At 39.8% G+C, this 27,673-nt stretch overlaps 1 protein-coding gene across 2 annotated transcripts in view; it reads right to left on the reverse strand.

The window, feature by feature from the left end:
• Positions 1–1,186: 1,186 nt before the first annotated feature.
• Positions 1,187–27,673, reverse strand: part of IARS1 (isoleucyl-tRNA synthetase 1) — a 68,360-nt gene continuing 41,873 nt past the window's right edge. The window contains exons 24-34 of one of the 2 annotated variants that reach the window (XM_010967490.3): positions 27,199–27,301; positions 26,900–26,983; positions 24,808–24,982; positions 22,429–22,541; positions 20,714–20,809; positions 19,730–19,906; positions 18,788–18,899; positions 12,627–12,752; positions 10,481–10,624; positions 9,007–9,159; positions 1,187–3,859 (exon numbers count right to left, since the gene is read on the reverse strand). In XM_010967490.3, the coding sequence (XP_010965792.3) occupies positions 3,777–3,859; positions 9,007–9,159; positions 10,481–10,624; positions 12,627–12,752; positions 18,788–18,899; positions 19,730–19,906; positions 20,714–20,809; positions 22,429–22,541; positions 24,808–24,982; positions 26,900–26,983; positions 27,199–27,301 (1,366 nt within the window). In that variant the 3' untranslated portion in view covers positions 1,187–3,776. Of the gene's footprint in view, positions 3,860–9,006; positions 9,160–10,480; positions 10,625–12,626; positions 12,753–18,787; positions 18,900–19,729; positions 19,907–20,713; positions 20,810–22,428; positions 22,542–24,807; positions 24,983–26,899; positions 26,984–27,198; positions 27,302–27,673 lie in introns of those variants that run through there. The other variant, XM_074362988.1, reaches the window with a different exon arrangement.

The following is a 27,673-nucleotide window of genomic DNA, read 5'->3' on the forward strand; positions in this document are numbered from 1 at the left end:
CCCCTTCTGCCAATTTCTCTTGCCTCCAACCAGAGAAAGTGCTTTGCTTTTAAAGGCTCCTATGATTAGATTGGGCCCACCCAGAGGAACCAGGATAATCTCTTTAATCTTAAAGCCTATAACCTTAATCACACCTGCAGAGATGTGATCTTTAGCATCTAATACATTCACAGATTCCAGAGATTGAGGTGTGGGCATCTTCAGGGGACTATTCCTCCTACCATGCAAGGTCACCAAGATTTTCTTCTTGAAGTTTTATTATTACAGCTTTTACACTTAGTTCTGTTAAACACAGATACTTTTATTGTGGTAAAATACATATATTTTGTTATATTTCATATTTGTTTATGTTTGTATTTTGATATAATTTTAGTTTTTTTTTACCATATGGAGAGGTATAGATCAAGGTTCTCTTTGTGTGTATGTCTATGACAATCCATTCATTCCAGCACCATGTTGGGGAAAAGTTTATCCTTTTCCCATTGTCGTCCTTGGCATCATTAAAAAAAATTAATTAAAAATATATGTGTAGGTCTATTTCTGGATTCTGTTCTGCCCTAATGATCTATTTGTTACCTTTATGCCAATTCCAGTCTTATTTAGTTCTATAAATCTTGTAATATCAGGTTATTCAAATCCTCCAACTTTGTAAAATTTATTTGGGTCTTAAAGCCTCTGCATTTCTACATAAAATTTATAATGAACTAGTTAATGTTACTTAAAAAAATCCTCCGGGGATTTTGTTTGGGATCACATCAAATCTATAGATCAATTTGGGAGCATTGTTAGCTTAATTTAACAATACTGAGTCTTTGAATCCATGAAAATTGTTGTGAACTGAGTTATTTTCTCAAAATTCAAGTGTTGTAGCTCTACTGCCCATGTGACTGTATTTGGGGGTAGATCCTTTATAAATGTAATTAAGTTAAATGAGGTCGTGAGGGTGGGGCCCTAATCCAGCAGGACCAGTGCCCTGACAAGAAAAGACACCAGGAGTTCACACACCCAGAAAAGCCATGTGAGGACACGATGACATGGTAAGAACATTCAGGAGAACCCATACTTGCAGACTTGCTGATACTGGACTTCCAGCCTCCAGAACTGTTAAGAAAATAAGTCTGCTGTCTAAGCCACCCAGCCTGCGGCATTTTGTTATTGGCAGCCCAAGCTAATACAAATATACCTCTTTCAATTACATAGGTTTTATTATCTCTGAGCAATATTTTATAATTTTCAGGTTATAGTTAACTGCACATCTTTGGTCAAATTTATCCCTGAGTATTTCATATTTTGTGATGCTATTACAAATAGATTTTAAATTTCACATTTTCTATTTATTAAAAGAAAACCTTTTAATTTTAGAATAGTTTCAGATTTATAGAAAAGACAGTACAAGTTTCCACATATTCCACACACAGTTTACCCTACTGTGAACATCTTACATTATCATGGTACATTTTTCATCACAATTATTAAATCTACAATGATACAATATTGTTAACTAAACTCCGTACTTTATTTGGATCTCATACATTTTCCTCTTTAGACCTTTTTCTGTTCCTAGATCACATCTACAATGCCACATCATATTTAGCCATTGTATCTGCTTTGTCCCCTCTGGTCTGTGAGTTTCTCAAACATTCTTTGTTTTTGATAACCTTGAATTTTGAAGAGTCAGGTATTGGTAGAAATGTCTCTCACTTTGGGTTTGCCCTATGTTTTTCTCATGGTGAGACTGGGGTTGTAAGTTCTTGGGAGGACAACCAGATGTCAAGTACCACTCTCACCAAGTCCTAGCGAGAGTGTGCGCTATCATGACTGGTCCCAGGTAGAGTCTGCCAGGTTTCTAAACTGTGACGTGACTAACTGCCCCCTTTCCATACTCTTCTGAAGTAAGTCACCAAGTATAACCCACTCTCAAGGTGTGCGGATTTAATGTACACCACATTGAGAGGAAGTATCTATACAAATTATTTGGAATTTTATACAGGAGATTTGCCTCATTTCTATTTATTCAATCACTTATATCAGCACGTACTCGTGGATATTTACTTTGTACTTTGGATTTTAATTCAATACTAAATTATATTTTTGTTCAAATTGTTTCAGCTTTGGCCACTGGGAGCTCTTTGAGTTTGGCTTCTATTCCTTTGACATTTAAAAAAATTCTTAACTGGTAAAAATTACATAAAATTTACCAACTTAGCTATTTTTAAGGATCCAGTTTAGCAGTGTTAACTATATTCACATGGCTGTGCAAGAGACTTCTAGAACTTTTCCCTCTTGCAAAACTGAAATTATTCCCACCCAGCAGCTCCCCATTTCTCTCCCTGCAGCCCCTGGCAACCAGCACTGCATTTTGTTTCAGTGAATTTGATTATTCTAGGTACCTTAACACAAGTGGAATCACACAGCACTTGTCTTTTTGTGACGGGGTTATTTTACTTTGTTTAATGTCCTCAAGGCTCATCCTTTTTAAAGTCTGAATAATATTCAATTGTATGTATATATTACATTTTCCTTATCTGTTTATCCCCCAGGGGACATTTGGGTAGCTCCGTCACTTGGCTGTTGTGAATAATGCTGCAATGAAGCTGAGTGTGCAAATATCTCTTCAAAAACCTGCTTTCAGTTCTTTTGGATATATACCCAGAAATGGATTGCTGGATCATATGATAATTCTACTTTTAATTTTTGAGAACCTCTATACTGATTTCCATAGTGACCGTAAGACTTTACATTCCTACCAACAGTGCAGAAGGGTTCCAGTTTCTCTGATCCTTGACAACACCTGTTATTTTGTTCGGTTCCCTCCAATTTTGTGGGTTTGGATTTGAATGCACTTACTCCAGCAGCCAGAGATGTACCATTCAGAGCTCCTTTCAGGAGAATCTGATGTAAGGGGTACAGCTGATTGGCAGCCCCTAGCTACCACAGTTTCAGATCCACAGATCAATTATGCTGAGGTCATGGTCCCCCCAGCTGCTCCCAGCCCCTGAGTGAGCAAGGCTCGAGCACAAAGCCAGGTCATTTCTGCCTAACTCCGGACTCTTTCTGAAGGCTGCCTCTCCCTTTGCCCTCTCCCCCTCTCCTTTATCTTTTATGTATGTTTCCCCCAATAAAGTCTTGCACATCTAATTTTGTCTTGGCATGTGCTTCTTTGACACAGGATTTTGGGAAGAAGTCAAATTAGATGTTTAAGTCTACTGTCTTATATATACAGGAGTTACTGTTAAGTTTTTGTGTTCTTTAAAGATTACAAATTCCAAGTGTCACTGAACTATGGGAGAATGAATTACTTCTAACATATGTATTATCTGAGAGAAAGTTTATTGGTTTGATTTACTGAAACTTAAAATATTCCATCAAATTATGCAGGAAAACGCAGGTAGCGAAAATATATAACATTGTCCATTCCTTCAAGTGATCTCAAATAAGTTTTGAAAGGCCATAGGATGATATAATATATATACTGTACCAGTTAAACCACTTCTGTGTTCTATACTTAAAAATTCAAGTACAGAAATATAGTGTGAAGTGCTGAGGTAACATTGTAACTCCCCCCAGCATGGATGCACAGGTGTTTAAGGTTGAGTGTGAATACTACTGTAAATTCCCAAGTCACCTGATGAATCAATCCCATTTCAATTTTAGACCAAAAGCAGCATATTATACATGCACCTGAAGGAAGTATCTTCTGTGTGTGTGCGTGCACACGTGCGCAGGGGACAGGGATGTGCCAGGGAAAGGCTGACTGAAACATACTGATAACAATGTTAGAAGTCTGCTGTCGTCGGTAACACAGAAACATACACAGTCTTCGTGTTCAAACTCTTCATGGGGATTTCTTCTGTAATTTCTAGAATGGAAAGAAAAAGCTTTAAAGAAATAATTTTCTACCTATTCTGGATGAATATTAAAAAAAAAAGTTAACTGCCTGGATAGTAAGAAATCTGGCTTCACCTGAAGAGAAGTCTAAACTTTGTCCCAGCTACTGAGGAAAAGGCTAAGCCCCTGGGATTTCCCGAGTGGCAGGAGCATCTTCTGTTACTTACTGTGGGCCCCTCAACACGCCTGATGGCTTATTCTAACGAGGTGACCTGGGTGCAGCTGGCCACACCAGAAAAACCAACCGTAACGATTCAGGGCGGGAGCTTTGGGTCACACGGTATCACCTGAGACTGAGACCAACCATGTGAGCAATCATACCTATATCCTGAAGCCTCGATGCAAACTCTGGACACCGAGGCTCAAGTGAGCTGCCCTGGTTGGTAACTCGCTGTCCATACTACTGTCATGCGCTGGGGCCAGGAGGAGGCAACGCTGCCCACGGCTCCTTGGGGAGGGACAGCCTCAAGTTACATATCTGGATCCTCTCCCAGACTGGGCCCCGTGCATCTCTTCCCTTTGCCTAATTTCCACCCTTTCCCACCAGCTTCCATGAGGTCTGTGAATTCTGCTAGCAAACGATCAAACCTGAGGGTGATTTTTTGGGAAACCCTCTGAACTTGCAGTTGGTGCCAGAAGTGACAGTGGTCACATGTGGACTCTTTAGTGTAAGTCTGAGGTTGGAGCCTAACTCTTTACGCTTGGGGCTAGAAGTTTTGGGCAGACTTCTGGAGGACCGTGCCCTCCACCTGACTAACTCTGAGTGCTGCCCGAGATGCCCCCCCACCCCCACCCAAAAAGGTATTTCCTATGCCTAGAAGCGATGCCAAGCAAGTTGCCCAGATTTATGGCTTCTAAGTATTAACTCCCTATGACAGGAAGAACAGTCATTTCCAGGTCTGGGGAAGTAAAGAGTATGTGATAAATCTAGTACATCTTTCAACGTCCTAGAAAGTAAGAAGTTGTCAAAGACTGAAGGCTCAGGTCCAAAACACACTGAATGTATAAAAGCTGAGCGAGAGAGAATAAAATTTTAACAAGTTCCTTCCCTCCAGTTTGCTTCTAGCCAGATCTGAATTCAAAGGGAAGGACCAAGTTTTTTTTACAAGTGGCTTTTGTCCTAACAGGAATCCTGGATGTGAAAACACTCTCAAAAGCTGCCCCCCTAACAGAGAACTACAGGAGCTGGAGATGATATTTAGAATAAATAGTGGAACAAGCAAGAAGGCATCAGTGAGTTTCTAAAACTGTGAGCATTAGGTCATCCTTCTAATTCACCAAATTATTAATCTCTTAGGAAAAACAATCTTGAGAGGAAGACTATGATGAAAATGAGGCAGGAGATAACAGATTGGGAAAAGACAGTGGATTGGGAAGACTACCACCAGACCTCTTGGTTATCTTGGGTAAAGCACTTAACTGTCTAGATTTTACCTATTAAACTTGCCCAGTCAACCTTACAGCAGAGCAGCAAGAATGGAAGACATTTTAAAGGTAAGGTCTGGTTTGTGAATCACAGGTAGCGGTACTATTATCTAACCCACATGGATGTGACTCTGTCCTTGACCAGTTCAACCAGGTGGCCTACTTGTGTGCAGAACAAGTGAGAGGTGATGACATCCCTTCGTTCCCAGCGCCCAGCTGCACCCGGTGACTGATGGATTTGAGGGTAAGAGACAGAAGTTAAGAATGTGTCTGAAGTTTCACACAAGCTCATCAAAGCAGGAAACTACATTTATAATTGATCTTTATTACCAAACCGTAATGAAAGAACCAACTGTGTCGGAGAGTGAAAAAGTCTTCTGCAGATCCTGAAGCATTAGAATGGTGAGCCTTGGAGGATCTGAGCAGGGGAACAGCGTCAAGGGGCTGTTCATGAAGACAAGTCTTGGCGGAGGGATACAGGCTGCAGACAGGCTGTTCTCAACAGACCATGAGGCCCTGACACGAGGGAGGGGTAAAGAAGACAGATCTGAAGCCTAACAGCTGTGCTTCATGATAGAGAGAAATAGACTTTCATTTTTAACAACGTAGCAGAAAATGTCAGAGTACAATATAAAACGTTAATTTAACAAAATAAATAAACAGCTGAGAGGGGAAGAAATTGAGAAAAATCCATAGAGGCCAAAAAATTGTGAATTCCAAGAGATACCTGAACATTAAGATTTTCTGGTGGTCCTGGAGGCTTAAAGATTTGGCACTAAAGGCCAAGAAAGTGAGACGAGAAAAAGCCTAGGGTCTACACAAACTGGGACGTCCAATGAAACCACCTTCAAAAAACTGAATAAGGAATAAGGAACCCATGCTAAAAGGAGTGATTTCAAAAAGACCCTTCACCACAGAGAAAAACATTAAGAGAACGTTGTGAGTTTTATAACAACCTTCCAAAAGGTAAGGCCATGCTCCAATTCCCGCAAACTGTGGTTGTGACCTCTTTTTGGAAAAAGGAAAGACAGACCAAAGAGGTGGTAATGTGGTCACTGAAGCAGAGATAAAAGTGATGTGGCCACAAGGAAGCCTGGAACCACCAGAAGCTGGAAGAGGCAAAGAACGAATTCTCCCCCAGAGAACAGTCCTGCCAACATCCTGATTTCAGACTCTGGCCTCCTGATCTGAGAGAGAATACATTTCCGTTGTCTTAATCCACCTAGTTTTTGGCAATTAACGCACTAGACACAGTAAACCAATATACAGAATTTGCTTGGTTAGGGAGAGAGAGAACACGTTGATTTGAGAATTCTGGCCCTCTGAATGACTGGGACACTAATACATTTTAAACACTCTCTGTGGCCCCAAATAACTGAGCTTAAGGTAGGCCTGGGTCGATAGTGTCCCCAAAGAATTAAAGAAATGCTCCTTTAAACTGGGTTTCAACCGAAACATCACAAGACAAACAGCCAGAATCAACTTTGTCAGAACTCTGGAAAGCAAGTTCATTACTACCAGGCCTGCCCTCCAAGAAATGCCAAAGGGATCCTTCAGGTTGAAGTGAAAGGATGCTAGACAGTAACTCAAAGCAGTACTGTCACATTTTTTGTTTTGAACTCTAGTTTTTGTTTTCTACCTGATTTAAAAATAAGTGGATACATAAACACAATTAAGAATTTATGTTTTGGGGCACAAAATTATAAACATATAATTTCTGACAAGACTATAAATGGGGGCAGAGCTGTACAGAAGCAGAGTTTTTGTATGCTATTAATGTCAAACTGGTACCAATTCAAACTAGACTCTTACAAATTTAGGATGTTAACTGTGATCCCCATGGTAAACACTAACATCCTTAAAAAAAGTTACACAAGAGGAAGTGAGGAAAGAATCAAAATAGCACAGTCCAAAAAAATCAACTAAAGCCAAAATGGAGGGAACGAGGCCAAAAAAGGTTCAAGGCTTCCAGAAAAAAATTCCCAGTAAAATGACAGAAGTATCCATTTTTTCTTATCCGCTTTGTGCTTATTAACAACAGACTAACCTGGGGAAAGGGAAACAGCCCGCTCTAGCCCCCTGTAACCTTCCTTTCTCATATAAAGAGGAAATAGTAAAAAGCTGACACCTGTGACGGTCACAGCCCAGGGGCACAGGTTCACTAAAGACCGAAAAATAATCATAAGATCACAGAACATTGCCCGAACTTCTCCCCTCACCCCTCACTACAACATCGTACAGGCTCCTGTGTGGTAAAATGGCGTCACAGCAGACAGAACGGGCGAGAACACGCAAGAACTGTATTTAAAAAGGAACCTTTAGGGCAACCATAAGACAACAGAAGAGATAAAGCCCTTATTTTGTCAGAGGAAATTTGAGCCTCTGGCACCTACAGCTACAGGAAACAATAAACAGAGGAGCTCTTAGCCAGATAAACATAAACACTCTCACTAAAGGCTTATTTACCTCAGTTCCTTTTCCTCAATACATCACGTGTGGCTATCCACCAAATACTACAGGGTGTTCTAACAGGGAAAAAACACGCTAGGAAGACACAGAGCAAGCATCACAACCAGACTCAGACATGGCAGGGATTTGGGAATCACCAGACGGGGAATTTAAAATAACTAGGGTGAATGTTAAAGACTCTAATGGAAGGGGTGGACAACGTGTAAGAACAGATGGGCAGTGTAAACAGAAAGATGGAAATTCTAATAAAGAATTAAAAGGAAATGCTAAAAATCAAAACACTGCAACAGAAATGAAGAATGCCTTATACCAAAAAATTTATAGCTAGGCGTAGGATGTTCAAATTGCAGAAAATCAAAGATAAGATGTAACTTTGGAAAAGATAATGTCCAGCAATTTCCCACCAGTGCTAGGAGACACAAAGCTTGCCTCAGAAAGTCCAGTAAACCCCAGGCGGTGAGGCTGTATCAATGAAAGGACGGAAGCGTAAAACATTTTGAGTTGGGATGGCAAGAAGGACGGCTATAAACAGGGGAAAAAAAAACAGATCCCATCAAGGGAAGCAATTTGAGGAAATGACTCCAACAGAGGGACTACAGAGCAGAACTCGGGGGGAAGGCTGAAGTGTCAACAGAGAAGCTGTCAGAAGAGCCACAGAAGCTGAAATCACCGAAGTGGATGATACAAGGGTGAGCGTGAGAGAGCAAACATATCCTTGCAGACGCCAGCCAGTGCCTTGTCCCAAATCTGTTTTCTGACTTATGGAATAGAGAATATGCCAACTAATGACCTAGCTCTTCACATTTTTAAGCAGCTCACAGAGAAAAGGCGTGCTCTGTAAGTGGTAAAGGAGGAGGTACACTGTCAGTTTTAAGTGCCCTTCAAGCTGTTATCAGTATTATAAAATGAGAATATTTTGATTCTTGGGGAAGAGGGCAATTTTAGGATCAGCAAGTAGGCTAACTTATCCAGAAGCATGTATTTTAAATTGCATACCAATATAATTTTAAAGATATTTCCAAAGCAAAAAGTAATCATCCTTTTAATTATTATTATTTTTTAAACATTTACAGCATGGCAGATTTCTGAAGAAAGAGCAAAAAAAGAGATAGCAGTAGTACTATGTCTCATACATATGTATAAGTGATTGATGGCATCCAAATCTATTTCTAATAAAAGAGAAACAAAGACGAAAAAATTTAGCATGTTCTATAATCTCCTTACCGTCTGTTTGAGTCTCATTCAGAAACAGCTTTAGCTTCCTGCTCCGGAGGCCAAACACCTTGGCTGCTTCATACAGAAGACCTTGGTGGGTGAGCCCATTCTGCCCAAGTGGGTTTTCAAGGAGGAGAGTGCCCACTGTTCCCATTAAACACTCTACAGAAGAAAAGACAAAGTGGGTTAAATCCTGAGAGCTCTCCACTGGCTACTGCATCCCTGATGGAGGTGGTGACTCGACAGCTCTAACGGACAGAGCTAAAGGCTCTGAAAGCTGGCAGCTGGTACAACAGCAAGACTGGGATTAATTACAGTCTGCAGAAACAGCCTTAAATACTTCACAGGGGAGAAGGGGAAAGGGAAGAAGAAAAAACAACTAGTGTAAAAGCCCAGCAGTTTAGGGAAGAGATATTCGGTAAACAGTCAAACGAAGACCCTGAAGACAGTAATATACGTGCACAATGAGGACCCCAAAATATCAAGGAGAAGTAAGAATCAATCTAGTCTGTTGATCAAGGCATGGATATGTACAACAGTTCTCAGAACGTTTCCTAAGGAAAAATATGAGGCAAAAAGAAAAACTAAAATGTTTTGGCATTTAAACAAATTCAGCTTCATTTAGCTGTAATTTTTACCTAAACCAATTTATCTCATTTCCTGACCATGCCAGATGGAGGGGTGTTTCTACATTAACATACCAAAAGAAACAAGCCAGGAGTGCTCCCCCCAAGAAGTGTGGGAGTCTATACTTTAACTTACTGGGTTGAAGCTGACTTGAAACACCCGTATAAAAAAGAGAGATTGAACATTCATAGCAGCACTGTCTACAATAGCCAAGCCATGGAAGCAACCTAAATATCCATCGACAGATAACTGGATAAAGAAGTTGTGGTACATTTATACAATGGAATACTACTCAGCCATAAAAAAGAATAAAATAATGCCATTTGCAGCAACATGGATGGACCTAGAGATTGTCATTCTAAGTGAAGTAAGCTGGAAAAGAGAAAGAAAAATACCATATGATATCACTCATATGTGGAATGAAAAAGAAGAAGAAGAAGAAGAAAAGGACACTAATGAACTCATCTATAAAACAGAAACAGACTTGCAAACATAGTAAATAATCTTACGGTTACTGGGGGAAAGGGGATGGGGAAGGGATAAATTTGCAAGTTTGAGATTTGCAAATGTTAGGCACTATATATAAAAATAGATTAAACAAAAAACAAAAACAAGTTTCTTCTGTATAGCACAGGGAACTATATCTTGTAATAATCTTTAATGAAAAAGAATATGAAAATGAATATATGTATGTATGTGCATGACTGGGACATTGTGCTGGACACCAGAAATTGACACATTGTAACTGACTGTATTTCAATGAAAATACAAGAGAGATTGATACATTAAAGAAAATCTTAACACTCAACATTTTAACCTGCCTACTGAGGGTGTTCAGTGGGGGGGAGGCACGCACCTTGGGGGTCTGCATTCAAGAGCTGCAGGTTGATATACTGACAGAGAAGAGCACTAGGACTGTCGATCACAGAGGGAGTTGATCCTCCGGTCACACAAAGTGTTTTTCCATTCAGACTCAGTAAGTTGGTTTGGTTCTTTATTTCTAAAAATAACAACAGAAACAACAAAAAAATCATTCTTTCAGGGGAAATAGTTCAGTGCTGAAGTCATTCACTTTCTCCTATTTAATTATTAAACTATCATGTATTTTTACAGTGAAACTTTCCACTTAATTTCTGTTTACCAAAGGACACTGCCTTTCCTATAAAGTCAGACTTTAATGACATGCAAATAGTAGGAAATATTAATGTTGCAAAATAGCATAATATTCATAACTTAAAACATAAGGCAAATTGTTTTTTCCCCCTTTTAGTATGTTTTTCTGCGTATTATAGCTCCTCTTAAAATTTCCTCCTATATCAGAATCCTAAACTCTATCATGAAAACAAGCCTTATATTAAAAAAATTTAATTATGGTCAGAAGACAAATTATTTGACTAATGAACATACGTAGAAAAATAGACACACAAAACACCCATTTCATTTATATACACTTAAACATTGCTTAGGGTAGAAGTTTAGTTACAGCCACTGTGCCACTAAGGTCAATGTGGGGCCCAGGTTCTGCTCAGCTTTCCCAGGCTGCTGCTCGCTGGGTCAGAGGGGACAGCACGAAGCCCACACTCCACCAGTGCTGTTCCAACTTCCGAGCCAGGTGCATGAGCGACCCTCTGGCAAATCTCCCTCTGCAGGTCCCCTGACAGGCGGTGTTAGATGTGGCTACACAGATGTGAGCTCCAGTCTGTCCTTGCTTCTCATCCTACGGCGACTTCAGATAGAGACCCAAGCTGTCCCCTGACCTACTTACCAGCTCCCCTTGGCGGATCCTGGTCAGAGGTTTTCCCCAGATCCTCCAGTGAACCACCCTTCTTCCAGACCTTTATTTCCTCAGTTTCTCCCACATCATGTTTGCTTCCCTTATCCAGCCCTTAACTGATACATGGAACAGCAAAGGTTTTCCACGGTGCTTCTCACAACTTACAACCCAGCAGCTGAATGACAGGTCCTAGTACACAGTATCCCCGACAACACTGGATACTGTGAAACTTTTCTAGCTTTTGCCAATCTGGTTGCACTTAATAGTACCTCATGGTGGTTTTTACCATTGAGGTTCAGCAGTTTTCCCTTTATTTTTTGGCCATTTAGATTTCTTCTTTTAAGCTATTTGTAAGTTTCTGAAAATTGTATTAGTTTCCTACAACTGCTGTAAGAATCACAATCTAGGGATTGGTGAGTGGGACGGCTTCAAACAACAAAAACTGGTCTCACGGTTCTCTGGAGGCGAGAAGTTCAAAATCAAGGTGTCAGCAGGGCCATGTTCCCTCTGAGGCCTGTAAGGGAGTTCTTCCTTCCCTCTTCCCAGCTTCTAAAGGCTCCAGCAACCTTTGGTATTTCTTGGCTTGCAGGTTTGCCTATTTCGAACCTTTGCCTTTGTCCCCATAGCCTTCTCCCTGTATGTTTCTGTCTCCACATGGCCCTCTTCTTATAAGGACACCAGTGAGCCCCATTCCAGTATTACTGTATTTTAACTAATTACATCTGCAATGACCCTATTTCCAAAGAAGGTCACATTCTTTGAATAAGTATAAGGACTTCAACGTATCATTTTTGGGGAAGGAGTCGGGGATTGGGTGGTGATGTCACAATTCAACCCATGACAGTGGGAGGAAATGTACTTACAATTCTTTACAATTTTATTTAGGCTTGTCTTATTGAGAATCTGGATTTAGCAAGATGCAGGCACTATGTTTAATAAAGTTAAAACTCACCGGGAAGTCTCTGAAGCCTAGAGTGTATCACATGGCTGACAGGTAAGAGGGTAGCATTAGAACCTTCATCTAGTAAGTCCAGGGTTCTGTCAGCCACAGCGCACAAAGGAGGCACAGAGAGACACCCTGCAGGCAGGCACTGCTGGAGAGGCTGGCCCTTGACTCACAGAGTCAGGATCGGGGCCGAGGTTATGCAGCATGATGGCTATCAAAGCAAGACCTTCACTGATCTACCTCGTGTCAAAGCATATGGGTATCTTTTGACTTTCCACACACCTGTTTCACCATGGAAGACAGCCAGCTCTGTATTTTTTACATCAAAAATGCTAGTAACAACATTCTTCAGCTTTAAAAGGTCCAACCTATTATCGCCTTTTGGATTTTCCAGAAGCAATACTCCACCTAAAAAGCCACAAATATGAATGAAGGAAAAAAAAAAGTTAAATTTGAATGCAAAGGGAAACACATCATCAGTATATTTTCTTTGGTAAATGTCTATTCATGTCTTTTCCCATTTTCTAATTAGATTTTTTAAACTGTCGAGTTTTGAGAGTTCTTTAAGTATTCTAGACACACACTTTGTTGGATATGTGGTTTGGAAAAACCCAGTCTGTAGTTGGTTTTTCATCCTCTTCACAGGATCTTTTTGCAAAGCAGAATTTAAAATTTTGATCTTTGGTTTTTTTCATCAGTATTTTGTAGTTTTTGGCATAAAAGTCCTGTATATGTTTTATTAAATTTATACCTAAGTATCTCTTTTTTGAGCAACTGTAAATGGTATTACACTTTAAATTTTATTCCCCATGTATTTACTGGTAGAATACAGTAAATACTGATGTTTATCTTATATCCTGTGAATCTGTTTTTTCTTTTTCTCTTTATAAGCAATATGACTTTTTTAAAAAAAGTGATGATTTTATTCAATTACTCCGGAAACAAATCCTCCCAATTAAAGCCGAAACCCAAACAGTATTATAAAACTAGCCAAAATACTTTAAAATAAGAAATTAAAGACCAATCGTAATTTTCCTCCTTACATGAGTGCTTTCAGCCAAACAGTGAATTACAAACCATACCACATCACGCTGACACAGACGATAAACTGTGGTTGCATTTGTAACTATTCCCGGGAAGATAATCTTGTTGGAGTAGTGGGTTCCTCTTCCTAGTTGTTGGGTCAGGTGGCCCAGAAAGAGGCAGTACTGAAGTCAGCAGATGGGGGTGCTAGGTCCCACCTGTTTTTGCCACTGCTCATTTTGCTGGCCCCTGTGACTAAAGCTGACGCAAAATCCTGGCCTCGGTGACGCTGCTTATGCACATGCACTGCTCCTGTGCCTAACTCCTTCCACAGGAGCACCTGTTGTGACCTGGGACAGACACATCGTTGGCAATGATGGACCAGCTCACGTGCCAAACATCACTGTGTGGCTGTTGAGAGGAATATACGGTGCCTGAAGCATCATCACAGGTCCAAACAGACACCTGAACACTCTGGGAACAGCTGGTGATAGTGCTGGTGGGCAAACCAACAGAAGGGTCCCCAGGACACACCTCAATCTGTAGACGCCTTAGAATTTTCTATGCAGACAATCATGTCATCTTCATACACAAACAATTTTATTGCTTCCTTTCTGATCTGTATGCCTTTTCTTTCTGTTTCTTTTCTTTTCCTGCCTCATTCCACTGGCAAGTACTTCAAGTACAATGCTGAGTGAGAGTGGTGAGAACGGTGTCCTTGCCTTGGTCCTAGTCTTAGGTAGAAAACATTCAATCTCTTCCAGTCAAGTATAGTATTAACTGTAGGTTTTTCAATAGATGCTCATTATCAAGTTGTTGAAATTCCTCTAATTTTCTTAGTTTTTTTTAAAATCATGAATGGATACTGAATTTTGTCAAATGCTTTTTCTGTAACAATTAGTATAATCTTCTACTCTATTAACCTGTTAATGTGATAGATTAAACTGACTGGTTTTGGATACTGAACTAGCCTTGTAACCGTGGAATAAACCTCACCTGTCATGATGCGTAACTGTATATATTAACTATTTTCTACTTAACAATTTTTTGGCAAGAACTTTACATTTATATTCATAAGAGATATTGGTTTGTAGTTTTCTTTTTTTGTACTTTTTGCATATGGTTTTGGTGTCGATATTACCTTAATAAAGTGAGCTGGGGAGTGTTCCTTCCTGTGCAATTTTCTGGAAGAATCTGTGCAGAACTGGTGTTTATTTTTTTAAAGTCTGTTGAATTCTCTAGCAACACTATTTGGATCTGGAAATTTCATGAGAGTTTCATTTTTTTTTATTGATGCACAGTTAATTTAATTTTTTAACTGCCATCTCTTTTACTTTTTTCCTCAGTCTCTCTTCCTCCCTTTCCCAAGACAAACTTATTATGAACATTGCTTCTCAAGTCTATGTTTTCAAATTTTGTAATTCTATATATTTATTCAATAAACAATGCATGGTGATGGATTTTGTTTCTAAAAGTTACATGAATGATACCCTATTATAGGTATAATTATGAAACTTGCTTTCTTCATTAAAATGTTTGAGATATAGAAAAGTTAGAGAGATACATTTTCATTACTTTTAACTGGTATGTGGTATCCACTTTGTGAACGTATTTATGATCCTTTTTGGACATTTTTATTGTGCACCACCATCAGTGACAGCTGTGATAGTCTTTGACTCAACCAGACAATCAAATTTTGAGAGTTTTAAAATAATGAATTCAATCTCCTTAACAGCTATAGGGCTACTGAAATTATCTACTTCATGTGAGTGAGTCAGAGGTAGTTTGTGCTTTTTGAGAAACTGGTTTATTTCATTCAAATTGTCAATTTTCTGTGTAGAGAGCTGTTCATAGCACTTGCTTATCTTTTTGATCAGTCTGTACTGGTGTCCTGTTTCATTCTTGATATTGGTAATTAGTGTTTTCTTTCATTCTATATCAGTCTCACTAGAGGTCTGTTGGTTTTATTAATTTTTTCAAAGAACCACATTTTTTTGTTTCATTATCTTCTTCATTGCTCTCTTGTTATCAATTGCACTGACTTCTGCTCTCATTTTTTATCTTCTTTCTTTCTGCTTGCTTAATTTTTTTTAGTTTCTTGAGGTTGGAACTTAGATTATTGATTTGAAACTATTCTTCTTTTCTGTTAGTTTTCAGAGATATAAACTAGCTGTAATCTACATATTTTGATGCTGTATTTTCCATTTTCATTCGGTTTTATGCATTTTTTTTCCTGGACACTTTTTCCCTGATCATGGATTACTTAGGAAGTTTGTTCTTTAATTTTCAAATGTATGGGAATTTCGCTTTTATCTTTCTGTTACCGAATTATAGTTTGACTCTACTGTAGTCAGAGAACATACCCTATATGATTTAAAGAGTTTCAGACAACATACCCTATATGATTTCAACTCTTTAATTTGCTGAGGTTTGTTTTATGGCCCAGGCTATAACCTATCTTGGTAAATGGACCTTGAATAAAATGTGTATTCTTCTGCTGCTGGGTGGGGTGTTCCATAAATACTGATTAGATTCTGATATTCTGTCTAGCTCTTCTGTCAATTGTTGAAAGAGGTAAACTCAACACTCAAACTGTAACTATGGATTTTTCTGTTCTTGTTTAAGGTCTGTCAGTTTTTGTTTAATGTTATTTAGGATCAAGTTTTCCTTTGGACTGACATTTGTATCATTATTTAATACCACTGGTAATTTTCTTTGCTATGAAGTTTATTTTACTGAAATGAACACAGACACCCCTGCTTCCTTTGATCTTCTAGCCTTTTACTTCCAACCTATCTATTTGGTTATATTTAGGGCTCCTCTTATGTACAGCAAAAAGCTGGGTAATGTGTTTTTATCACTCTGCCAACCTGTGTTAATTGATGTATTTAGACCATTTACATTTAGTAATGATTAATGTTTAAGTCTTCCATTTTATTTTCTGCTTTCTATTTGTTTTTCCCCCATACTTTCTGTGGATTCCTTTAACATATTTTAGAATCCTATTTTTATTTGTTTAGTGTTTCTAGATGTATCTCTTGGTGTAGTCTTTTTTAGTGGCTGCACCAGGTGGTACACTGTATATACACAACTACTAGTCCACTGGTGTTGACATTTTCAGTTTGAGAGAAGTGCAGAATTTTTACCTCCCCTTTACATTCCTTTGCTCTTCCCTATTTATAATTGTCTTAAATATTCTTTGCATGTGAATTAAGATGTTAGTTTTTGTTGCAGCCATCAAACATAATTTAGAAAATTGAAGAAAAGTCTGTTGAATTTACCCATATTTTGCTTCTTTCCATTGTTCTTTCTGTTGTTCTGATATCCCTAGAGTTCCTCTCTTATCATTTCTTTCTGTTTTAAAAATTTCCTTTAGCTATTCTTTTAGGGTAAGCCTTGCTACTAACAAATTCTTTTAGTTTTCCTTCATTTGAGAATGTCTTGATTTTCTCTTCACCCAGAAAGAAATTTTTGCTTGATACAAACTTCTGGGTAGATGGTAATCATCTTTTAGCATTTGAGAAATACTATCCTTTTTATCTTTTGACCTCCATGGTTTTTGACAAGAAATTCAGTATCAATCAAATTGTTTCTCCCTTACAGGTTAGGTGTTGCAAACATTTCTCTCACTGCTTTCAAAATGTTTTGTCTTACATTTTCAGAAGTTCTAGCATGTTATATGTGATGTGCATTCTTTTGGGTTTATCCTGTATGATGTTTTCTCAGCTTCTTAAATCTGTACGCTTACGGGTTTTGCCAAATTTAGGAAGTTTTCAGATGTTATTTCATTGAATACCTTTCAGGCTTATCTTTTGTTCTCTTCCTTTCAGAATTCAGGACAAGAATACTGAACTTTTATTATCATCCCATAGATCCTTGAGGTTCTGTACTTTTCTTTTTTAGTTTCTTTTTTTAATTGTTTTAAACTCTGCTATTCACATTGGGTAATTTCTGTTGTTCCATCTTTCAGGTTATGAATTCCTTTCTGTCTCTTCTATTCTGCTGTTGAGCCTTTCCACTGAGTTTTTGTGTTTTAATTACTGTGGTTACCAGTTCTAAAATTTTAATTTGATTCTTTGTATCTTCTATTTCTTTGCTGAGACTATTTTCCGTTTGTTTCTCTATGTTTGTAACTGCTCTGTGAAGCATTTTTATTATGACTGCTTTACATTCTGTCAGATAATGTGAACATTTCTGTCATCTTGATGTGACTTTTTTCATTCAGTTAAGATTTTCCTGGTTCTTCGTATAATGAATAATTAATTGTCAATGAAAACCTGAACATGTTAGGTATAATGAGACTCTGGTTCTTACTGAAATCCTTCCTCTGTTTTAGCTGACTTTGATCTCACCTGGGCAGGCACAGGGGAGAGAACACTGCTTCATTACTGCTTGGTGAGAGAAGTCCAGGTTCCCTACTCAGCTTGCATTGGTACTGAGGTCAGGACTCCTTGTTACTTCTGGGGCACAGGGGTGGGGGTGGGGGTTGTAAAGTGATGCAAGGAGAAAGTTCTGACTCTCCTCTAGACCTCCACAGATACCTCCCTGGCCACAAAGAGTAGGAGTGTCTCCTTACTGCTCCCCACGTGGCCTTCACTGACACCTTGACAGGGTGGTGGGGATACGTAGCCTCATGACTACTGGACAGTGGTGAAGGGAAGGGATGCTTTGTTATTGCATGATGGGGATAGAAGTCCAGGCTCTCCACGTGGCCCACAATGACACTACTGGGCAAAAGAGCTCATTATCACTTAGGCAGGATGGATGACCCAGCTCACTGCTTGGTGTTCTCTGACCATGGCAGCGGTCTGACCAAGGCAGTGGGGGCTTGAGGCTCCTCAGCCTGGCCAAGGTCTAGGCTCCCCACTTGGCTTTTGCTGGTGTGAGTGGTGATGGAGCCACAGTTTCTTCTGTCTTGCTTGGCTGGAGTAGAGCAGTTATTGTCTAGAAGACTTTTTGTCTTGCTAGGCTGCCCGTTTCCTGGTCCCGCCCAGAGAGAGCAGGATTTTGTGGGGTGTTTAGGTCCATGCTCACTGGTGTTCCAGGTTGCCAGCTTCTTCAGCTACAAGCTGGGATATGTAAAGCAAAAAGAAAAACCAGGGAACCCTCTACTGTTTTCTTACTTGTTCCAAGACCACTAACGGGTCTACCTTCTTCCCTCCACCATTGAGTCTTTTTATGCTTATTTTTAATATATTGTTATGTCTGGGATGTTTAGCTGTACTTTGTGGGAGAAACTGGAAAAGCATGCCTACCCTGTCTTCCTAGGAGTGCAAGTTCAACCATTTACTTCTGTGGATTCATTTTGATAACAATTAGAAAGAAAAGGCAATCCAGTTTTACCAATTCTCTTGAAATAGCCTTAAAGACATTCATAGATTTAATTAAAAAATAAAATACAAACCATGGAGTTCACTTACTCTTACTCTGCTCACTGCCATTTGTACAGATGTTAAGATTGACATACGCACAAGCTGGGCCAGGCGTGGATGATCCTCTGGTGAGTGTAAGTTCCAGGTCAGACCCTTTCAACTATACACATGAGAATATGTGACTGCAGCATCTGACCAGTGTCACCAACTAAGACAGCAACCACTTAGTAAGAAAAGAGCTCTATACGATTCTGAGAGCATACTCAATCTCACTACTGAAACAGTCAAGAGCTATAATTTTTCTCCTCTTTTTCTCTTTTTACCTTATGCTTTAAAATATGCAAAATAGAAAATGAAGCCATTTTGTAACTTGTCCCACTGAAAAGACACTCACATTCAGGCCCTGCTTGTCTGGTTCCGGTTGTCCCATTCAAAGTAGGAATGAGACCAGGAACCAACAATTGAATACATGACCAACCGACACAGAATTTCCCTTGTTATAAATAACCTGCTTCTGAACTATGGGCCAGTATCTTTCATGTCTTGGTCAGATTTTCATAGTTACATCTAAAATGTAGCAATAGGAAATGAAAGTGTAATTTTATGTTTAATCTACTACCATAAAAGTTAACTGTTTTTCAAGTCAATTGCTATTTACTTTTAAAGTCAGTCCCAGAATCCACAATATTGACTTTTCCAGTTTTAGATAAAACAGCACCGTACAGCCGTCTAACCTGGCAATTCTTACGTGAATCCTGGTTATCTTCCCCAAGAGAACTCCCATGAGAACAGCTCTAATTTTCCTTCCTCTCTTCTGGACCGCATCTCTTTAATCCCTACTCACTACTGTCCAGAGTAATATCTCAGGACTAAGTACTATATTAATTGCTACTGGGAGACAGAATATCAAGATATGACTCCATAAACTTAACATAAAATCTAATCCTAAATCTCTTAATAGTTCAAAAGAAATCAGAACTCACAACTCACCTGCATTTTTTCTTGAATAAGGATTTTATCTGATGTAGGAACAGGATATGGTTTCAAAGGAGACTTTATGGTGGCAAATATGAACTCTGTGTGGCTTTTGATAACATTATTCAGATACTTTCCTTCAGAATTTGCTTTATAATAAACTGTTATTTCATCAGTTGGAACGAGATTGCACTGAAAGCACATAAAGAGAATTTAAAAGGGAAGCATATTTGTCAATCAAATCGTAGGTGACCGTTAAACTGGGCTGATGATCCCACACTGAGTCATTATGGAAGGGTCCAGCATCCTGATCAGTTCTCTGAAGAAAGGAGTGATCAAGCAAGAACTCACAAAGCTCTAAAGCAAGACAGAACTCACGAGCACTCTGCTGTCTGCTGGAGTGGCCGCCTCAGACCCTGAACTACAGGAATCAGACACCTGGCCTAAGGAGAACCTGGGGTAGAAGCTACCTGGCTCTCTCACCTGGTGGGGGCGGGCAACGGGCTCTGAGCACCTGCCCTGGCTCCCAGCTTCTGAGTGAGCAAGAACCACCCGACTGCCCAGATTCAACAGTCTCTCCCCCGAGCTAGATGCCCTTCTACAATGACTGCATCGCTGCCCTTTCTTAGAGACACCCAGTGTCATCTCTGATGACCTTCTGTGCCAGTCAGGAGGGCTATGTATCCAGAAGACAGTTGTGTGGAAGCCCTAAGGAACTGAAAAAGAAGGACAAGGAGCACAGGTTGGCTGAAAGCTGCTGATAAGAGAATCAAAAGAGCCACATCCAGCTTGGGAGTGAACAAGGAGGGGGTCAAAGGGGCCTACCTTTCCTGAAGGGTACAATCTGAATGGACCACAGATCAGTGACTCATTATCATCAATGAGTTACCACGGTTTATAATACCTGCCTCTCCTCTCTTCCTCAACAAACGAAAACCAAACAAAAAACCCAAAACAAAACCCCCAAACAGTAGCTTGTTCTTAATCTGACAAACTGACCTTTTTGCGGAGTTTCTGGATGCGATTGATGACTTCCCGAGCCATTCCTTCATCCACCATTGCCTGGTCAGGGGTGACGTCTAAGAGAACCAAAGCCTGTACAAACGAATGGTGCACACCGTGACAACCATGACAATCAAATATGGACTATCTGTTCTTTCAAACTCAGCAAAATGGTGTTAAAACTAAATTCTGAGAAGTCTATAATGCATCACTATATAGTCACACAACTGAGCCAAAGACATAAAATTAACGTCGTTTTTTAATAGTTTGGGGTCCTCTGTAAACAGCTGTTCCTTCATCTCAGGAGAAAGGTCCAGCTTTTCATTTTTCTTCTGTAGGGTGCAGCTTACAGGAGACGTTGGCTTTTAAGAGAGTCTCTTGTCTAACTCTGCTTTTTGCCTACCTAAAAAATAATACCAACTCTTCTAATAGGTAAAATCACCAATCATAAAGCTCTTACAGCAGCACAGCTTTTCACAACGGATTCACCAAAAACAGGCGGACTGAAGGCCTCAAAGCTGCCATCTCCTGTTTTCATTAACCATGACCCTTTTCATCCTTTGGTTTATTGGTGTGATTCAAGACACAGTTTCTACAATGGACCACAGTACTTTTTTCATTATGACTTAAATGGCCACCGTCTTGTCAAAGTGATCTACTTTTCTATCTCATCTGTCCTAAAGGTTGTCAGTGATGACATGGTAATAACGACAGTGACACTTCCATTACAGAGTGGAACATACTTGTAAATTAGGCACCATCCCATTTGTATTTTTGAGGACACTCCCATCAGAGAAGTTAACAAAACTTGTTCCACTTTGTGAAGGCAGAGAAGGTAGAATGGGAAATGGATGATGAGCCAGGGCAGGGCAGCCACGGCCCACGATGCATAATCTCATCAGGAAACTCAGAAGCATCACAAGACGTATTTCCTTAAACATGGACAGCTTCTTCTGGTCTCCCTCATATTGGCTGTAATCAGAAAGGACTGCACCCTCTCACTGTTTACAAACCTTCTCCCTGCCCTCAACTCCTTGTTCCCTAGCTTCCTCACCTCTGACTTCTCACCACTGTCTGCCCGCATGGAGTTCTGTCCACATCACACTGAAGCCCCTGTGTAAAGCCCAGGGGAGGCTGGCCTGCCTCATACTCCGTGTGTCCCCCTGTACGTGGCATATTAAGCACAGAGGGACTCCAGCAAGCCCCCCACCAACACACGGGAGATCTTAGAACCTGTCTGCCTGGAGGAGTCTGGTCAAGAGTGAAGACAGATGGTGTGATCCATCACAACAAAAAACGGAGACCCCAGAGTCCAAAAGGGGTGCTCTCTAACCACCTCCACTTCCACCCCAGACTTCAAATAGGAATCCTTCTCTGCACTTATCAGGTAAAATAGTAAGAACTGGCTTACTTTTCCGTCTCCATGACTGACTCACTCCTTGAAAGGGGAGATTATACCTTGTTTTTGTATGACCCAACATTTAGGACACTTAACAGGCGTAAGTCACAAAATATTTATGTATTCACTAAAGAAATGTATTATGTCAAGGAGTTATAATAGAGGAGTTTAGTAAGGCCAATTTAAAATAAATACGTGGTTTATTTTACCCTGAGACAAGCTACCGATATTGGTCAGCAGAGGCCCAGGTGAAGTTTCTCCTCTTATGTTCTTACCTTTTGGTAAAGAAATGGTCTAGAGAACAGAAAAATACCTGCGCATCTGAGTGTGCTTCAAACTGTGTCGTTTCACCTGCAGCCTGATCAAAGGTGTACATGAGACGGATGTCTTCTTCGTGCAGTTCATGGCCTTCCACGACAATGGTCCCTAAGGGAGAAGCACTTGCCACGGTTACTGAATCCGCACCCCACTCCCCAAGCTGCCCTACTGCCAGCATACTGTGCAACTCTGTAATAAAAGCTTCATGTCATCAAGCTACAGAGGCTTTACGAGATCATGTCCTCCTGACTCATGTCATGGTTGTAGTCAAGGATGGGACAGACTTTCTTTAGGCTGCACCCTGCTGTCTTGAGGACAGTTAAATCACCACCAATGTCTACTGTTGTATGTAAACTTCCAGGTCCAAAGATGTGCCAGGAGGCAATGAATCCCTGCCATAAACACAGAGCAGCATGGCGTAATGAAGCAAGCAGTCTGCAGAGTCAAACTGGACTTGGTCCACCACTCATTGGTTGTAGGACCCTGGTGTTCTGCTATTTGCCGGCAGTGAGGGTGAAAAGAGGTAGACAGTGTGAAGTTCTGAGCATCATGCCTTCATGGCAGGCAGAATGTATAAACAGCTGAGGATGGCAATGCCCACCTTCAGGGAAGCCTAGTGTGGTCACCCACAAATGATCTTGGTCTGTGAGCAATGGACTGTCATTTTCACTTTATGTCACCGTATGCTGAAAACTATTTCGCATTCTGTCAATGCAGAACTGTCCATTCAGAAACTACGGTTTAGAAACTGTAGGCCTTCAGTTTCAAATAAGGCCTATTTCAGGAATTAGTAATAGTTTGGCTAACTGGTGAAACAACTTAAGATCTGTGACTTGAAGGCTGAACAAAGATTTTGTTAATTTAACAAAGCGAGTTAAATCAGTACTCATTCAACTTTTCGTTGCTGGCCCCTTATGTTTTATAAATTATAGCTAAAAATTTGGGGAATCTTGGGACATTTCCACAACTACTCATCGGATTTCTGAATCCTTAAAAATCTCTCCTCATGGCACTTCCATGCTTATGATTTTCAACTTCAGAGGGAGCCCTAACAATCAAACACATGGTGCCCCAGGAGAGCCGCAAGATGCCAGGTAGCCGTAATCAGACCCCGCATGATTCTAACCACGGCAGAGCTGAGAACTCCTGGGCCCCTGGGAAGGCTCCCTAGCGGAGATTTCCTTCAGCACACTCATCAAAGCTATGACTGTGTGCGTAAATCTTCAACGTCTGCCAGCACCACGAGGGTAAGGACAGTATCTGTCTTATTTAACTCTGTGTTTTACCAACCAAACAGAAGGGCTTTAAAAAACATTTGCTGCATGAGTGACTCCAGTCTTGCTCCATTCAGAGATCAAAATACGTATTCTAGATACTTTAGAGAAACTGTGATAAATTCTGACCCAGTTCTCCTTTGCAGGAAGCTCCAACCTCAGTGCTAAATCCCTTTATCTAAAAATACTTTTTAAGTCTTTTAAAATTTAAATTAATTTAAATTAAAATTATAACAAATTTTTTCTTTTGAATATCTTCTAGTCTTCATTCTGGCACCTCTAAAAGTCACCTTTTCTCCACAAGCAGCATCTGATGCAGTAACATTCTACACCACTGGCTGGTAATGAACCTCAGGGGGCTCTGCTCTCTCTCTTACTAGGGTAGATTTTCTAGGCCCACAATAGCATTTGTAGAATTCAATGATAACCTAAGGTCCACTATCTGAGTCAGTAATTTCTATCTGGGAATCTAGTCAAAAGGACTTAATTCCATAAAACATTTACATGTGAAAATATTCACTGAAGTATTATTTATACAATTCAAAAGAACGGAAACAACTTAAAAACACCAACAATAAAAGGCTAGTTAAAAACATTATCAGGTGTGCACAGGAAGGAACATTTCTGCAGCAGTTACTTAAATAGCATTTTAGAGACTAGTAACACACAGAAATGTTTATAATGTAAAGTGAAAATGCAAAATAAAAAAATAAATAAAAATAAAATAACGTACAATTTAAAAACATGAGTGAAAAGTGTGAAATTTAAAATTTCAGCATCATCTCTATTTCGTAAGGCCGTAATTGTATGTAACTATATACGTAACTGGAATGAAATAAACTGGACTCTTACTAGGACTCCAGCACCTAACACATCAAACACTGGAGAGTGGGCACTCAATCTATGTTAAATGGATGGGTGATGGGTTACGGGTCATTTTTATTCTCTTCTTTACTTTTTAATAAGTTATCAGAATTATTCATAATAAATACTTTTATTTAAGAAAAGGCTGTGACAGTAAAAGTCAAAGAGGAGCCTAAGTATGAGACACCCACCCAGCTGAGGCCGCGAAAGGTGCCCTCAGGGAAGCAGATACCCACCACTCTCCTGGAACCGCTCCAGCTCCTCACTGCTCAGCTGCTTGATGGACGTCATCACCATCTTGAAGGCTCCCTTCAGACGCTTCCCTAAGACCATGTGATCCGGTTCCGCCCTAAGGCGAATGCCATACTTGTTTTTATCTGTAGACAGCGTAACTTTCCGAACATTCAATTCCTATAGTTGGTAGACAAGATGAAATAAAAATGAAAGAAATGGAAACATGTCCACAAAAACTTGCACACACAGAGTCACAGCAACATTATTCATAGTAACCAAAAAGTGGGAACAGCCCAAATACCGATCAACTGTGAAGGGACCAAAAAATGTGGTATATCCATACAATGGACTATTATGTAGCAAGACAAAAGATCGAAGCACTCATACATGAATGACCCTTGGTGCTAAATCATAGAAATCAGACACAAAAGACCGTGTATTGTATGATTCCATTAACAGAAAATGTCCAGAGTAGGCATATCCAGAGACAGAAAACAGATTTGTGTTTGCCAGAGGATGGTAGGATCTTGAGGAGAAAATGACACATGAATGCTAATGGATACTGGGTTTCTTCTGGGGGTGACGGAAATGCTATAAAACTGGTGACAGCTGCACAACTCTATAAATAATACTAATAACCACTGAATTGTATGGGATGAGAAAAACCTTGTCCAGATTGATCAAGTAAGTTGAGCCTAACTCAACTAACAAGGACTCTAGAATCAGAAATATGAACTTCATGTCTTAGGGGTAACCTCTGCTCAAGCAATTTCAAAGCACCACCAAGTCAACTATCAATTAACCAGAAGAATCAGTTAACTATAACATTTCATGCCTCCATCATGCTAGTTAGCTACGGATTACTAACATAGCAGGAAACGGTGACCACACAGTACAAAATATAAAAATAAGATAATCAAGGAACAGTCAATTAAAGTCAATTAAAGCAAATTATCAGGAAATTTCTAGTTTTGCCACTATACACAACTATATTATTTGATCTCACAGTGATTAAGATATTCTATCCAAGTATATTCTATCTTTATCCATATCTTAAGCATTGATTACAGAATTTTAAACTCTTTAGTTATAAACTTTCAGTTTCAAAAGAGTTATAAATTCTTTAGTTTCTAATTTGTCTGGAATTCTCAAGCCAATTCAAAATCAAATATAGAAATTATTTTCTATGATAAAGATTTAAATATTACCTATTAAATAAAGATGAAATTAAAAATATATTTGTTTTTAAAACATCACAGAATAAAGCCTTTTTGGGAGGACAACTAACATGACAGTTTAAACTTCTGACTCCACTTTTAGGAACCTATTCGACATCCATACTCTGATCTCTACGCACACGTGCGCACACACACCTGTTTCGTTTGTAATCAGAAATCTAAATTTCCAACAACAGGAGAGTAGTTAAATAATTACGATGCAGCCAGAAAGTGAATGCTATGCAGCTATTAAAAAGAATAGAAGAGATTTCTATGTTTTGACACGGGATACTGTTTAAGAAATACTACAAAGAGAAAAAATAAGTTAAAAACTACACAATCTTCACTATTCACAAATAAAGCCAGTGGTGTGTGTACATGTATGTACAGCTGTGTGTGGGAACAACCCAGCCGGAGACGCCCTACCAAACACCCCTACGAGGGGGTGACGAGACTCCAGGGAGCGGCTGGGGCGAGAAGAGACTCACCTTGTACTTTTGCCGGTGCCTGAAATGTTTACAACCAGTGTGTGTTGACTTGTTATTTGTATAATTTGAAGAAACAAAATTTTTTTGTTGTTAATTGTCAAAAAGTACTTTGGGAAAGATTAGTGGATAAAGGGATAAATGACCCCATGAAGATGAAAAATCATGGATCTTGAAATCATTGTTAAAGAATTATAATTACACTGTAAAAACTTACGATCGTTCTAAGCAAAGCGTAAATTTCATGGATGGTAAAATTTATGTATATATTGATACACAGAAGGAAAAAGACAAATTATACACTCAAAGTTGGAAGAACACTAATCAAAATAGTGCATTTTCTTTCCTAAGGAAAGAAGTCTGGACCAAATCACACAAATCAACTGTCTTACCTCAATGATATACTTCTCCAGAGACTTAATTTCATTAAGAGCTTCCGGGTCCTGATGGATAACTACAATTTCTTTCAAAGGATACTGGAAGGAAAAGGGAAGGGAAAGTTCACTAAGCAGCCAGTCCGCTAAACTGCAATCTCAAACTCTAGACTAAACTGGCTTAACTAGCACTGTCATTCACACCCTTACTGCAGAAAAGAAATTTATGCCATTAAGGGAAGCTCTTTATAATAAAATACTCCAAACACATAATTGTTTAGGTCTGTGCAATGTAAAATAGAAATAAAACCTCAAACCTTTATCGGAATAGTTTTGCGGTCTCGAATCACTCGCCCAAGTTCAATCACAGACTGCATTCTAGACACTGCACTCTCGGTTTTCTTGTCAATCAGCTCCTCTCTGATTGGTAGAGGTAGGGAAGTGAGAGATTAGATTTAAAAGGAGAAAAATCCCAAAGAATAGGCATGCTTAAATGAGGAAGAGGGACAGGCTAGGCTTCCCAGGGAGGAGGGAGGCACGTGCCTGCCTTGGGGGCACACGGTGAGAAGCAGGCAGCAAGCTTCAGCCTGCTGCTTAGTGCCCGGCAGCTCCCCAAGGCGACCCCAGCAGGCCTACGCACAGCCCACCTGGCATAGCTCGACAGGGGATTCCGCACTGAGCATCCCTCCCACCCACTCTGGAGCCCAAGCAGCAGCTCAGGAGGGAGGCAGGGCAGGGCTGCGGCAGGGAGCTGGGGCCCCCATGTCAGTGCGCCTCTGGCAGCTCTCCCTC

Source organism: Camelus bactrianus, chromosome 4, assembly GCF_048773025.1.
Source record: "Camelus bactrianus isolate YW-2024 breed Bactrian camel chromosome 4, ASM4877302v1, whole genome shotgun sequence".
NCBI classification, from domain to species: domain Eukaryota; kingdom Metazoa; phylum Chordata; class Mammalia; order Artiodactyla; family Camelidae; genus Camelus; species Camelus bactrianus.